The sequence below is a fragment of the Suricata suricatta genome, chromosome 11, assembly GCF_006229205.1.
Source record: "Suricata suricatta isolate VVHF042 chromosome 11, meerkat_22Aug2017_6uvM2_HiC, whole genome shotgun sequence".
Taxonomy (NCBI): Eukaryota; Metazoa; Chordata; class Mammalia; order Carnivora; family Herpestidae; genus Suricata; species Suricata suricatta.
Window position 1 is genome coordinate 18,759,076 of NC_043710.1, and position 13,179 is coordinate 18,772,254.

A 13,179-nucleotide genomic window follows, 5' to 3' on the forward strand; every position below is an offset into this window, starting at 1 on the left:
TATTATTTCTTGTGGCTATATTTTATTTTATTTACTGTCACTCTAAACCAAGACTCTAATCATTTCTTGTCTTAGACACCGGTGACCTATATTTTGCTATAATCTCTAGTCTCCTGGCAACTCTTTATGCTACTGCCTTTACAAATTTGGGCCACAAAATGAAAAATAATAAAATTGATTAAGACATATTTTATACCCAAACTATCATTGGTATTTCCCAAATAGCCACTAGGTAGCAGAGAGGGTATTGGGGGAAAAACGAAACTCTTCACATCTTTAATTAGCTCAGCTCTCTTATGAGAGCTGTCCTGTTTACCAAGCCCAAAACATGGGCAGAGCCCAGATGTGACTAACAATGAGTATCATTCAACATGTGTGTACTTTTCAGGACAGAGAGAAACTGGCCACACAACTATGAACAAAGTGCTACATAAGATTATGTTTCTTTTTATTTTAATTTTCTTTTTTAATGTTTTTACTTATTTTTGAGAGAGAGGGCGCAAGCGGGGTAGGGGCAGAGAGAGAGAGACATGGAGACATAGAATCTGAAGCAGGCTCCAGGTGAGCTGTCAGCACAGAGCCTGATGCAGGGTTTGAACTCATGAGCTGTGATACATGACCTGAACCAAAGTCGGACGTTCAACTAACTGAGCCATCCAGGTGCCCCAAGATTATGTTTCTAAGTATAAAATACTCTTGCTAGTTGGTGGCAATTTTAAAACACACTTTATAGAAGTCCTTGGAGCTTTATCAATCCCGTTAGTGTCCATCATAAGGATCCTGCCCTAAGGAAAATTGTTGACTAAATCATTAATTAGCTCTATATTATACCACAATAGGGTATTCTAATCTGACACTGTTAATTACTGTAATAACTGAACCAGAGATCATCAGTCCTATTAACAGGTGGTTCCTACGTTTCCTTCAAGTTGGCCAAAAGCTGGAGGCCCATAAGCTGGAGGTCAGAAAACAGTCTTTAGGAAGAAACATCCAAAGAATAATAGGCTCAGCAGAGGCCCATTTGAGTGCACCTGACTGTCACAGACATGGTAAAAAAAAAAAAAAAAAAAAAAAAATCAATTCCTGTACCAGACTTCCTTCCCAGTGTAACCTGACACTGCCACCAAGCTCAGACTACACAACTGGATTATACCAGGAAATTGAGTCAGTACCTACAGAACTCTTTTTATTTGAAAATCAGATACCAGCATGCTTCTGACCCAAGATCCAATAGAACAAGAATTAATTTTGCAGCTGAATGAAATCGTGGCTTAATGAAAATAGTTTTCTTTCTTCGTTTTTCATTACCCCTCTTTTGTGACTGGCTGTCCTTGGGCAAATAGGAATAAAGCACTCTTTGAATGGTATGTTGCTCCTACTGATCCCTCAGAAATCAGGAAAAATATTCTCGGAAAAACCTTAATATAGCTTATAAACTGTAGCAGACTATATTTTCCAGATCCACATTTTATTCTCCAAAAATATCTCCCTTCCCACACGTTTCTTTCCAATGTTACCTTGTCTCTCTTCCATCAAGAGGTAGAGAGTAACTCCTCTCCCCTTGAATCTGGGCAGGCTCAGGTCTCCTCTGACCAATAGGATATGGCAAAAGTACTACTATATGAATTCTGAGAGTAGGTCACAAAAAGACATCGGCTTCTGCCTAACTGTCTTGGCACCTTCACTGCGAGGCATGAGGGGTCCCCTGCAGAGAAAGCCAGCTCCCACCAATCTGGCCGTGCTACAAAGGCTACACAAAGGCACTCCAGTCAACAGTCCCAGCTGGGTCTGGCTCTCCAGTCCATTCCCTATCATGGCCTCAGCCCTGGGAGAGAAGCCCTCTTAAATCTTTCGGACCAGGCTCCCCACTAGCTGAGTGTTACTTAGGGAACTCAGGAATGCCATGAGAAGAAGAAGAATATGTCCCCCAGGTCCTGGTAAAACTAATCAGCAGAATTTTTGAGCGCCTTAAGTGGTTATTATTTTGCATTGATAAGTTTGAGGTAGTTGTTATGCAACAATAGCAACTGGATCAGAAACTATGAAACTGGGTAAATTTAAAGTTGGAAATTGTATAGAAGACACAACACATATTGATTGGACCTATGTGCAAAACTGATCAGAACAACGGTCAGAGACGATACATGTCTCTACTGAGTGCTTTCACCTTACATGACAATGTAATTCTTTGCACAGGCTCAGTAAGGACCTATCTTTCTGGGGAGCCTGGGTGGCTCCGTCGGTTAAGCGTCTGACGCTTGGTATTGGCTCAGATCATGATCTCGAGGTTCTTGAATTCAAGCCCCACAATGGGCTCCGCACTGGCCACACAGAGCCTGCTTGGGATTCTCTCTCTCCTTCTCTGTCCCTCCCCGACTCAAGCTAGCATGTACTCAAACTCTTTTTTGGTCTCAAGACAAATAAACTTAAAAAAAAAAGAAAGAAAGCAAAGAATCTATCCTTCTTCCTGCAAGGATATAATTAGATAAAACAAATTGTAACCATGACCATGTTTCATTTCGTGGTAAATCTCATTTAATTAGGCATGATAAGCCCACTAGTAAGAACAATAATTATACTCCAATATGTAGAAACAATACTTCAAAGCAACGATCCTGGACCTGCTCGACGGCTTGTGGAAGCTCAGTCTTACGGGTAGTACAGGATGCTACTTTCTTCAAACATTCACAAATTTGGGGATCTTGGAGGAGGAGGATACCTCCACAACCATAGGTACCACAGGCAAAACCAATAGAGGCAAACAGGCTGGTTTGGGGTTCCTGGTGGTTTCTTACCTTAGATTTTGTGAACTGTAAGGACAATAAAAATATTTCTGATACTATAGAAGTGACAGAAAAATATGTGTCTAGAGGCAGCATGAGATGAACTCTCTAATCCTAACATCATGTGATTCTAGTTAATTAAACGTGAAAATAAAAAGTTTCACTAATACCTTGTTGTCCCTACAAAAATGAAATAAGCTAACTATAACAAAGTATCGTATGAACAGTACTGGTAGTGCAACAGGAAATTGTGAAACAACATATTTGGTGAAATCTACACTTAACTATACACATTTAATCATAAGTAAGGTATGAAAAAGGGAAACTGATTATTATTTTTTTTTATCTTACTGTATTCCTCTGTGACTACAGACCAGGAAGATTTACATTTCTAAAAGCTTTACCTTTCAAGAGATCCTGGAATCACATGGCTATCCCAAAGCTTTCCACCCTGACATAAGTTAAAAAAAAAAAAAAAGAGAAATACCATATTTGGGTTTTTTAAGTCGAAGACAGATGTGTGTGGTTTTTAAAATTGAAGCTGATTAGAGTGTACGCAATCAGAATTACCAACTGCCACATAAGAATAGGAACTGTAAATATCACCATCTCTTTATTCTGTGAGCCACTCCACTGTTCTGAAAGCTAGTCTTCTTTGCAATGTGATTTGTGGCAAGTAAAAATTACCTGAGTTCCAAAATTAGGAGTTTTTTTCTTTGACAAATCAAACTCGACAAAAATACTGAATATATTAATAACTCTGGCCAACAAAGATAACAAAATAAGCTTATTATATATTTGTTGACTCTCAGATTGTATTATTTCAACGGGTGACAGGTATCCTTACAAAGAAGTGTAATTTCATCTAAGAAGTAGATCCTGAGAAAGCACTTATCCATTATTGGCAAAACATTTAGTTCCCTACTAAATTATATATAATCCCTTAAAAAGTGTTCTGAAGAACTGCGATAAGTAGGTGGTGCTCCACACTCACAAGGAATTACTTTTAAAGAAACAGAACCCCCAAGTTTACATAAGGACAGCGGAGAGTCGGAAGGTGAGAGGAGCCCGGATGAGGTCCCTATTTTTCCTCAATTGGCACGTGGTTTCTTTTTCAATCTCCCCCTTTCCTCTTTTCTTCTTTCCATCACATAGGGAAGGAGGGATGAGTTTAACCTCTTGGAGTGAATGTTAAGAGTTGGACTAGAAGAGACAAGGTAGTCTAGTTAAACTAACTTGCTTGACTTAGGTTTCCAGACTGAAGTCTGACAGACGCAGAAACTGGGATCAGGAGTGGGATCCCCAAACACAGACCTCAAAGGACTCTGGTACAGGTTTGATTTGATCCATAATGCCACATCACCATTAATCAAATGAATGCTGACAGCAGATTACAACACAGTATCCACTGAAGAAATGCCCTAAGGGACCAAGTGGCTGTCACGTTTGAGCTGGGCAGAAATGAGGGGTGCAAAGACTGGTAGGGCATGGTTTCTGAACGCACGGAAGCACTCCCTGAAAGAAAATGACAAGCTTGGGTCTTTAGACATTCAGCTCCCATTTACAAACAGAGAGCCAGAGAACTTCAATGCCAGTCCTAATAAAAACCTCCGTGTCTTACAGCCACAGAGCTCCCCCTTGCTCACATCGGATTTAACTGTGCCACTTGCACAACTACAATGTAAGCTGACCTCCACAGACTCACCGAGTCTCATGTATGAAAGTGAAAGCACTGAGAGAGGCTTGGAATGGGGATATCTGGGTGAACTCAGCTGAAGCCGACGACCTTGAACCCCCAAGCTATTCTGAGCCTCCCTTGCCAGTGGAAATAGAAATAGCCTGATCACCTGTGTCTGAAGAGATTCCCTTTCCTTGGGCTTGAGAACTTGCACTTAGCTCGCGATAACTCTAAGGGCATTTTCCTTACAGGCGAATTCCCCTGCTCCTCAAGGTCAAGATCTCATCCTGTTACGCAGAACAGGGAAAGCTCACAGCATTCTTTGGGGAATAAGTATAACGTCTGATCCATAAAGTAATAACTTATACACAAAAATAATTACAAAAGTTAGATCGAGGAAAACATCATAATAATGCCAGATTGGGATATCTTTTAAAATACGAATCACTTAGCAGAGCTTTAAGACTTACTCGTTAGCACATACAACTGGAAGCGGCCCTAAGAGTTCACTTGGCCGGCTGGCTGAAACCCGGACTCCAGGACAGCTCTCCATTTAGGAAGACTGGGGGGGCCACAACTTCCCTGTCGTAACGTCGAGGCAGAAACCCAAAGGCTTAAGAGAACAGGTATGTTGGGGTGCATTTGTCATGTGCAACTTGCATGCACACCCCATCCACAAGAAGGCCCAGTGGACTCTCTCTTCACCAAGCCTCCAGCTTCATAACTCAAGTGCCATTATCTGGGCAAAAGGTTATTAGTCGGGCCCTTTAACACCCCATCAGTCATAGAATTCACCACATTGCTACAAAATAAGAACCTCTCCATCTCCTCCCCTTTGTTTCTTTTATGGCATTATTACAAACTCCAAGTGTTTAGTTTTTTTGTCTGGTTTGTTTTGTTTTGTTTGCTTTTTAACCGATAATTTTTCCCTCTGTCTCCTCTACTTGCTTACTGCCTCTGTGGTGTTCCCCACTGTATGCCGACTACCCAGCACAGTCCCTGGTGCGCAGGCATTCAGTAAGCATGCGCTGGAGGCATAAACAGTGGCTCTCTGTCCACATTAAATTCTGGTCCTCCTTTCTCATGGAATAGATGTGTTCACAAAAACACTATCCTCCCAAAGAGAAGATTCACATGTGAGTTAAACACACAGGTGTCTATAATCTGCTCTTTGTATTTCTTCCGCTTAGAACTGACGACCTGGTCTGCTGACACCACCTCTTTCATTCATTTATATGATGCCCAGGAAAACATAATAAAGGTCAATTCAGTGTGTCACCGTCTGTCCCTTCATGAGAGTGTTTGAACAGGATCCCGTCTTTATCCAGAACCACATCTCTGCCCACAGTCACATGTCACCTCCTATCACAAGTTAATAAATTCTCCAATATCATTAACATACACTTGACTCATTGAGCCATCTCTGTACAGGCTGGAGCGCTTTCTAAAAGACTGCCATGAGGTAGCTTCTACGTGTTTCTGTATCGAGAAGATGGTGGACTCCTTCAGATCACAGCATTTCAAAATTCAATATTCCATTTAATCAAAGGTTTTATTTTCCAACTACGAACCTTTATGTCCAGCACCCAGTAAATGTTTTCATGAGCAGCCAATTTCACCCACACACACGCACAAACACAACATTTTTATCACTATAAGAGTTCATTATACACATGATCAAAGTAACTATGAGGGAAACAGGATTAAGATCTAGACAATGTGTTATATGTTAAGTTCAACTACTATCTAAATTAACTGCCTCAGGCTCATTAGTGTCATGGCTTACTTCATATTCACATCTTATCAAATCTGCAAAATATTGTATGCCTTAGACCTTCAGGGTTGTGTTTACATGGTTTAAACCTTCAAAGTTAAAATCCTTAAATGCAAAGATGTAAAGAGCTGTGTTCCCAGCAGCGTTTAAAAAAAATGATTAAAAAAAAAATTTTAACATACTTACACACAATGTTCTATGTCAATTACATCTCAATAAAGCTGAAAAAAAAATAGAACTCCTCTCTCATCTGAAAGAATTGGACCAGTTTGTTAGTTGGCTATTCACAGAAGCTAGTTAAAGCAGGAATCCTAGAGAATGATAAATATACATGTAACCATTTTATTTAATTTAAACTGTGTATAAATGTAACTCATTCACCAATTCTGTGTGTAGGACCCTGCCTCACGCCTGAACGGAGATCTGCTGACTGGTATTCCAGTCTCTCCTGCACAACCCCCACCTGTAATGCATCATTTATGACTGCATTTTTCAGTTTAAAGTGCAGCAAAAATTTCAACACATAAGAAACCATCAGAGAGCAAATTTCTTACTTTCTATCATTGGTTTTCCCATTATTTTACATTTGTCTTGTTCACTGCTAACGTGACAGGCAATTTTTGAAAGAACTCGCCTTTCTCACTTTTTCTCAGAGCATTCAAATTAGTTTTCGTAGAAACAACTCCCCTTTTTGAAACAAATACTGCATCGGTTTGCAAAACGTCAAATAATAAATGCACTCAGCGTAAGTTTGGGACCGCACTTGGCTGACTCTTAAAGCAAATAATTTGACTCGTGGGGGTAAAAGTGCACAAGCATCACACTGAGAAGCCCATGGGCTGCCAAGAGCACACTGGGAACAACAGTCAGGAGGTTCTACCAAGGAAATGGGCAGCACCGCTTTCTCCACCTGCTTGGTTAATTAAACATCAGTTCAGAATTTTTGCTATATTTTGCAATTCAGGTCTCAAACATTGCTGGCTAAGAAGAAAGCTCATCAGATTCCTTCCCATATGCAGATAGGCTGCCTTTTATATTCGTCTTCAACTATATATGATACACAGTTAGAGACAATGATGTCAAAGAGTAAAAAACAAAACAAAACAAGAATACTGAAACAAAGCAACAGAAAAGGAATTCCGGTGTTTAAATAGAACATGATAAAATAATCAGAGATTCTGATTCTTAACAGCAACTAACTGAGTCAGTAAAACACATTTTAAGGAAATTTTAACAGTCCCATATGAATTTGACAAAAACTGATGACCCATTTTAAAACATTCCTTCAACAACATAAGAAAAAAGCTTTCTGAACTATAAGTAATGTCAGTGCTAGATACCTACGTGAAAACAACTTGGATTAGCTGTATTCCTTTTGTAAACATGAAAGCAGGAGACAGGGTGAGGAGATACTTACTTATTTCACTGGAAACTTGATTCAGTTTATCTTGTGATCTGCTGATAAGGACAATCTTCATTCCATGTTTTGCTAACTGAAACAATAAAAAAATAAAATAAAACAAAACAAAAAAACACTGAACAGTTAAATCACACCTGTACATTTCACTAAAAGACAGAAATCAGATATATTCTCATTAAAAAAAAACTTGATCATATGATGTACCCAACTAAAAAAACAATAAACCAAGTTGTAATGAATGGACAAGCCAAATGAAGACTTTACAAAGGACTCCCCATAGGGCTCTCTTTCTTGATGAAGCAAGTACATAAATGTCAAAGGGTCTTAGAAGACGTAAGACTTTTACTTTTCATTTTGTACCCATCTACACTGCCTTCGTTTTTTTAAATCATAAATATCTATGACTTCTATTATTTAAAAGCTACTTTTTAAAAAGATTTTGTTTTGGACTAGATACATAAAGACTGGAAGAGTGGCAAAGGAAACTACAGTTAAAATGTTATGAATTCCTAAAACTAGAAGAAATTTTAAAAACTTTTATTTAGGCATGATACTTCATGGAAACAAAGGCAAACTAAAGTAGTTAATTGGGTAAAATTAAAAATTTCCTGAAAACACCTTCTGTGTGTATATACAGACTATTTTAAGTGCTATATAGAATGCAGCAATGTGGTTTCTACCCCAGAAACACATAAATAGAGAAGAAGAGGAAAAACACACTGATACATATGAAACTTTTTAGTGAACTACTCCAAACTGTATATAAATGAACAATAAATTAGGTACTTAAACTAAAAGTTATACAGTAAACTAATGTTCTAGTCTTGAATCCTAAAGTCAGTTTTTATTGAGTAGTTTTGCAAATGAGAACATATGGAAAAACATTTTTATTACTATAACAAAGATTAGTAATAATTTGCTAAATTAATCTGCTATAAAACCACTAACAAATCCATGAGTCCATGCTAACAATTAAAAAAAAAGTTAACAGAGGAGGAAGGACGAATAAGAGTTCTTATTTATAGAAAAGAAGCACCTAATAAACGTATAAGGAAAGGTATAATTACAAACTCACCAATTTTTTAACCACCATGGTAATGACTAATTTAGGGAAAAACTGTCAATGGATGTTAAAACCACTGGACAAGAGACTGTTGGGAAACGAGATATTTTTTCCACACAGTCTCAAAGTATCACCTCACAGATTCTATATTAATTATAAAGGGGGGAAAGTACCTTCATAACAGACAATGGTGGTAGACAGCATCTTAATAAATGATTTATCTCAACATAATCAATAATGGGACAACACAGTTCTTGTGCCTCTTCATAAAATGAACTCAGAAAGATAAAATGTCATCTGGGTAGCATTCCTGCTAAAAAAATGTCTAACCTGAGCAAATCATGAGGAAACAATTTGAGAAATCTACAAAATAACTGGCCTGTATTTTTCAAAAATACCATTATTATAAAAGAAAAAAACTTTTTAAAGCTAGGAAACTCTTCTAGTCAAAAGACACGATACCTACATGCAATGTATAATCCTTAACTCAATCTTGGAACCAAAAAGAGGTATAAATCTGGCTGGTTCAGTTGGAAGAGCATGTAACTCTTGATCTCAGGGTCATGAGTTCAAGCCCCATATTGGGGGTAGCGAGTAAAACAAACAAACAAATCAAAAGAGCTATAAAGAACATTACTGGGACAATTTGGGAAACTTGCATGTATAGGTTTTAGACTATATAATAGTGCTGTATCAAGTTAAACTTCCCATGTGTGACCATTGTATTGTCGTTATAAGGGTGAATATTGCACTATTTTTTTCATGTTTGTTTATTTTTGAGAGAGAGACAGAGAGACAGAGAGACCGAGTGGGAGCAGGGAGAGAGAGAGAGATAGAAGGAGACACAAAATCTGAAGCACACTCCAGGCTCTGAGCTGCCTGCACAGAGCTGGACGTGGGGCTTGATCCTAGAACCGTGAGATCATGACCTGAGCCGAAGTTTGCTGAGCCACACAGGTGCCCCATGAGATGTCTTAGTTCTTAGAAGACGCATGCTGAAATCTTTAAGGGTGAGTTGTTATGATGTCTGTAACTCACAAATGGTATTTTCAAATAATACTAATTTAAAAATAATATCAATAATAATAAAAGAAAGTGAAATGTGACAAAATGTTAATAACTGGGTGAATCCAGGTGAAAGGTATATAGAGTATTTGTTGTACTCTTGCAACTTTCCTGTAGTTTTGATACTCAAAATAGAAACCTGAGACAACAAAAGGAGATTAAAAAAAAACCCCTTTGGGAGTGACCAATGAAAAGTCCAGTGGATCTGCCAAGATCATCACCACAATTGGGCCACATCACAAGCTCTGGGTGCCTTTGTGGAACTACAAGGCAGGGAAGCTTGTCTTAAGAGTACTATCAACGCTTCCACTTTGTACAGTGGTCCTCAAACTATTATGGCTCCTACCCTTTCATGACATTCCAGAGAAATTGAACCCTTTGCCTAAGTCTGTCAGTAACTGTCAATCAGTCCTTATTAAAAAATGATGCCATGGACTAGCCTAGAAATATAACTACTCGATAACAGGACATCCCCCTTTTAGAAAATAGTTCAGAACAATGGACTTTAAAAACTAAGGACTGTCCAGGGCACCTGGGTGGCTCAGTTGGTTACGTGTCCGATTCTTGATGGTGTTGGCTCAGGTCTCGATCTCACGGTTTGTGAGATCAAGCCCTGCATCTGGCTCTGCGCTGTGAGCTCAGAGCCTGCTTGGGATTCTCTCTCTCCTGCTCTCCCTGCCCCTCCGCAATGCTCTTTCTCTCAAAATAAATAAATAAATATTTTTTTAAATAAACAAAGAAGCCTAAAGACTGTTCATAATTACATAATATAAAATAAAATTACACTACATCTGTTCCAACTTACTGGGATAGTTTTATACTCATGTTGGCACAAAAATTTATTTTAAAATTGTCTTTGCTTAAGCAAACATGGTGTTTCTGATTATATGATTCTGTACACAGTACAAAGCATATGTATTGTACTACGTAACATTATATTTGTTTTTAACTTCAAACATTGAAACTACTATAAGAGACCATCCCATATTTGTTCTTATATTTTTATGCCAAAAAAAAAGGTCTTGAAAATTACCTACCTCTTCCGCATATGACTTTCCAATTCCATCAGTACTACCTGTGACAACTGAGGAAAGAAAAAAAACATTTAGGTGAAGAACTATAACACAGAACCGATCATCATTAGGACCCATCAGTTATACACAAGAGGACCCGTGTAATACTTTAATGTAAAAGATGAAGCAACACTAGTCGTTCAAACTGAAGACTGAATACCCACCACAATGGCTAAAGTTTGAAAGACTGCAATACCAAGTGTTGACGTGTTAGTGGAGCAACTGGAACTTTCATATATTGCTGGTGGCGCTGTAAACTGATAGAATCATTTTGGAAAAAAAATACTTGGCATTACGTCCAGAACTAAACATGGGCCTACCCTATGACCTAGCAATTCCCAAGAGGTATGAATGCATCATGTCTACTGAAGAATACCCATAATCGCTTTATTTATAACAGGTAAACATGCCCAACTACTGATACACGAGAGAGTAAGTAAATTGAAGTATATTCATATAATGGAATACTAAACAGTAATAAATAAGAACTACTGATTTACACAAACCATGAACAAATCTCCAAGGTATTAAGTGCAAAAAGCCTGACATAAAAGTATACAAACTGTTGAGATTCCATTTATGAAGGTTTAAAAAATAAAAGGTAAAACTAATCTGTGATGATGAAAGTCAGACTATTGGTCACCCCTGGGTAAGGAGGTAGATGACAAGAAGGGACATGAAGGGACCTCTAGGGTGGAGGGTATATCCTATATCTTGCTTTGGGTACATGAGTGTATAAAAATTCACTTTAAAAATGTGTACTTAAGCACATACTTACTATCCCTGTTACACTTTAATAAACTTAATTTTTCAAAACTATGGGCAATCAAAAGAATTTGATTTCTTCTATGGGAAAGTATATTTCTCTTCATCATGGTAACTTCTCTCTACAATACTGGGATGATGCTTGTTACAATTTCGGAGCATTGCCATCTCCTCCAGAGTGCTGGGGATGTACCCCAAACTTCTTGATCGGTTTTTCTTTTTTTATGTTTATTTTAATGTTTATTTATTTTGAGAGAGAGAGAGAGAGAGAGAGAGAGCGAGCATGAGGAAGAGAGGGGCAGAGAGAGAGGGAGACAGAGGATCGAAATCACTCACTGCGCTATCAGCACAGAGCCTGATGTGGGCTTCAAGCTCACAAACCATGAAATCATAACCTGGGCCGAAGTCGGACGCTTAACCAACTGGATCACCCAGGTTCCCCTAAATGTTTGTTTATGTTTGAGTGAGAGAGAGAGTGTGCACTCTTGCACAAGCAGGGGAGGGACAGACAGAGACTCCCAAGCAGCCTCCACGCTATCAGCGCAGAATCCCATGTGGGGCTCAAACTCACAAACCAAGCTGTGAGATCATAACCTAAGCCAAAATCAAGTCAGAAGCTTAACCAACTGAGTCGCCCAAGCACCCCTCTATGGAGTTTTCTATATCATTTATAAGTTATGGAAAACAAGTATGGGGTAAAGTAGAATTTTCTTGTATTTATCCTAAAAACACTTCTTTCAAATTATACAGACAGACCCTATTTTTACCATTCAGAATATGGCAAACATACCAATATGCTTCCTAGCCCTATCTTTCACACTCCCATCAATTTTCATCTTTTTCCAAAAAAAAATTTTAGAATAAAAAAAGGTAAACATACCAAAAAGCAAAAAGTGTAAACAAAGCCCCTCATGCCCATGACACAGCTTCACTATCAACTTGATTTTAGTTAATCTTGCTTCAATTCTACCCCCACTTGCTTCCTCCCACCTCACGTGACTTCATGAGAATTTCAGTATATCTATTATTTAAAATAATCACAATATCATCGCATTCCTAGAATTTCTAGCATTATAAATAAATCCTAATTAAATTATCTAATATCAAATCAAACATCAATTATCTAGTATGTAAATTTCTCTAAATGTCTCAGAGAACTTCTAATAATTTGGTCAAATCAGGATACAATAAGTTCCATACTTAAAATTGGTTAATGTCAAGGTGTCTGGGTGGCTCAGCTGGTTAAGGGTCCAATTCTTGAATTCAGTTCAGGTCATGATCTCCCAGTTCGTGAGATGCAGCCCCAGGTCAGGCTCAGTGCTTACAGCATACAGCCTGCTTGGGATTCTCTCTCTTCCTCCCTCTCTCTCTGCCCAATCCCCGCTCATTCTTTCTCTTTCTCTCTCTCTCTTGCTCTCTCTCTCTCTCAAAATAAATCAATAAATTTAAAATAATTGGCTAATGCTATTGAATCTCTTCTTATACAGGTTCTATCTATCCATCTACCTTTCTGTATCTATTTATCTATTTAATCGCAATCTCTCTCTCCTCCACTTTT

General features: G+C 38.3%; 1 protein-coding gene across 1 annotated transcript in view; it reads right to left on the reverse strand.

Annotated features, from left to right (window-relative positions):
* HSD17B12 (hydroxysteroid 17-beta dehydrogenase 12) overlaps window positions 1–13,179 on the reverse strand; it is a 167,129-nt gene that overhangs the window by 94,116 nt on the left and 59,834 nt on the right. The window contains exons 2-3 of the mRNA XM_029914799.1: window positions 10,821–10,867; window positions 7,653–7,728 (exon numbers count right to left, since the gene is read on the reverse strand). Coding sequence (XP_029770659.1) covers window positions 7,653–7,728; window positions 10,821–10,867 — 123 coding nt within the window. The remainder of the gene's footprint in view (window positions 1–7,652; window positions 7,729–10,820; window positions 10,868–13,179) is intronic.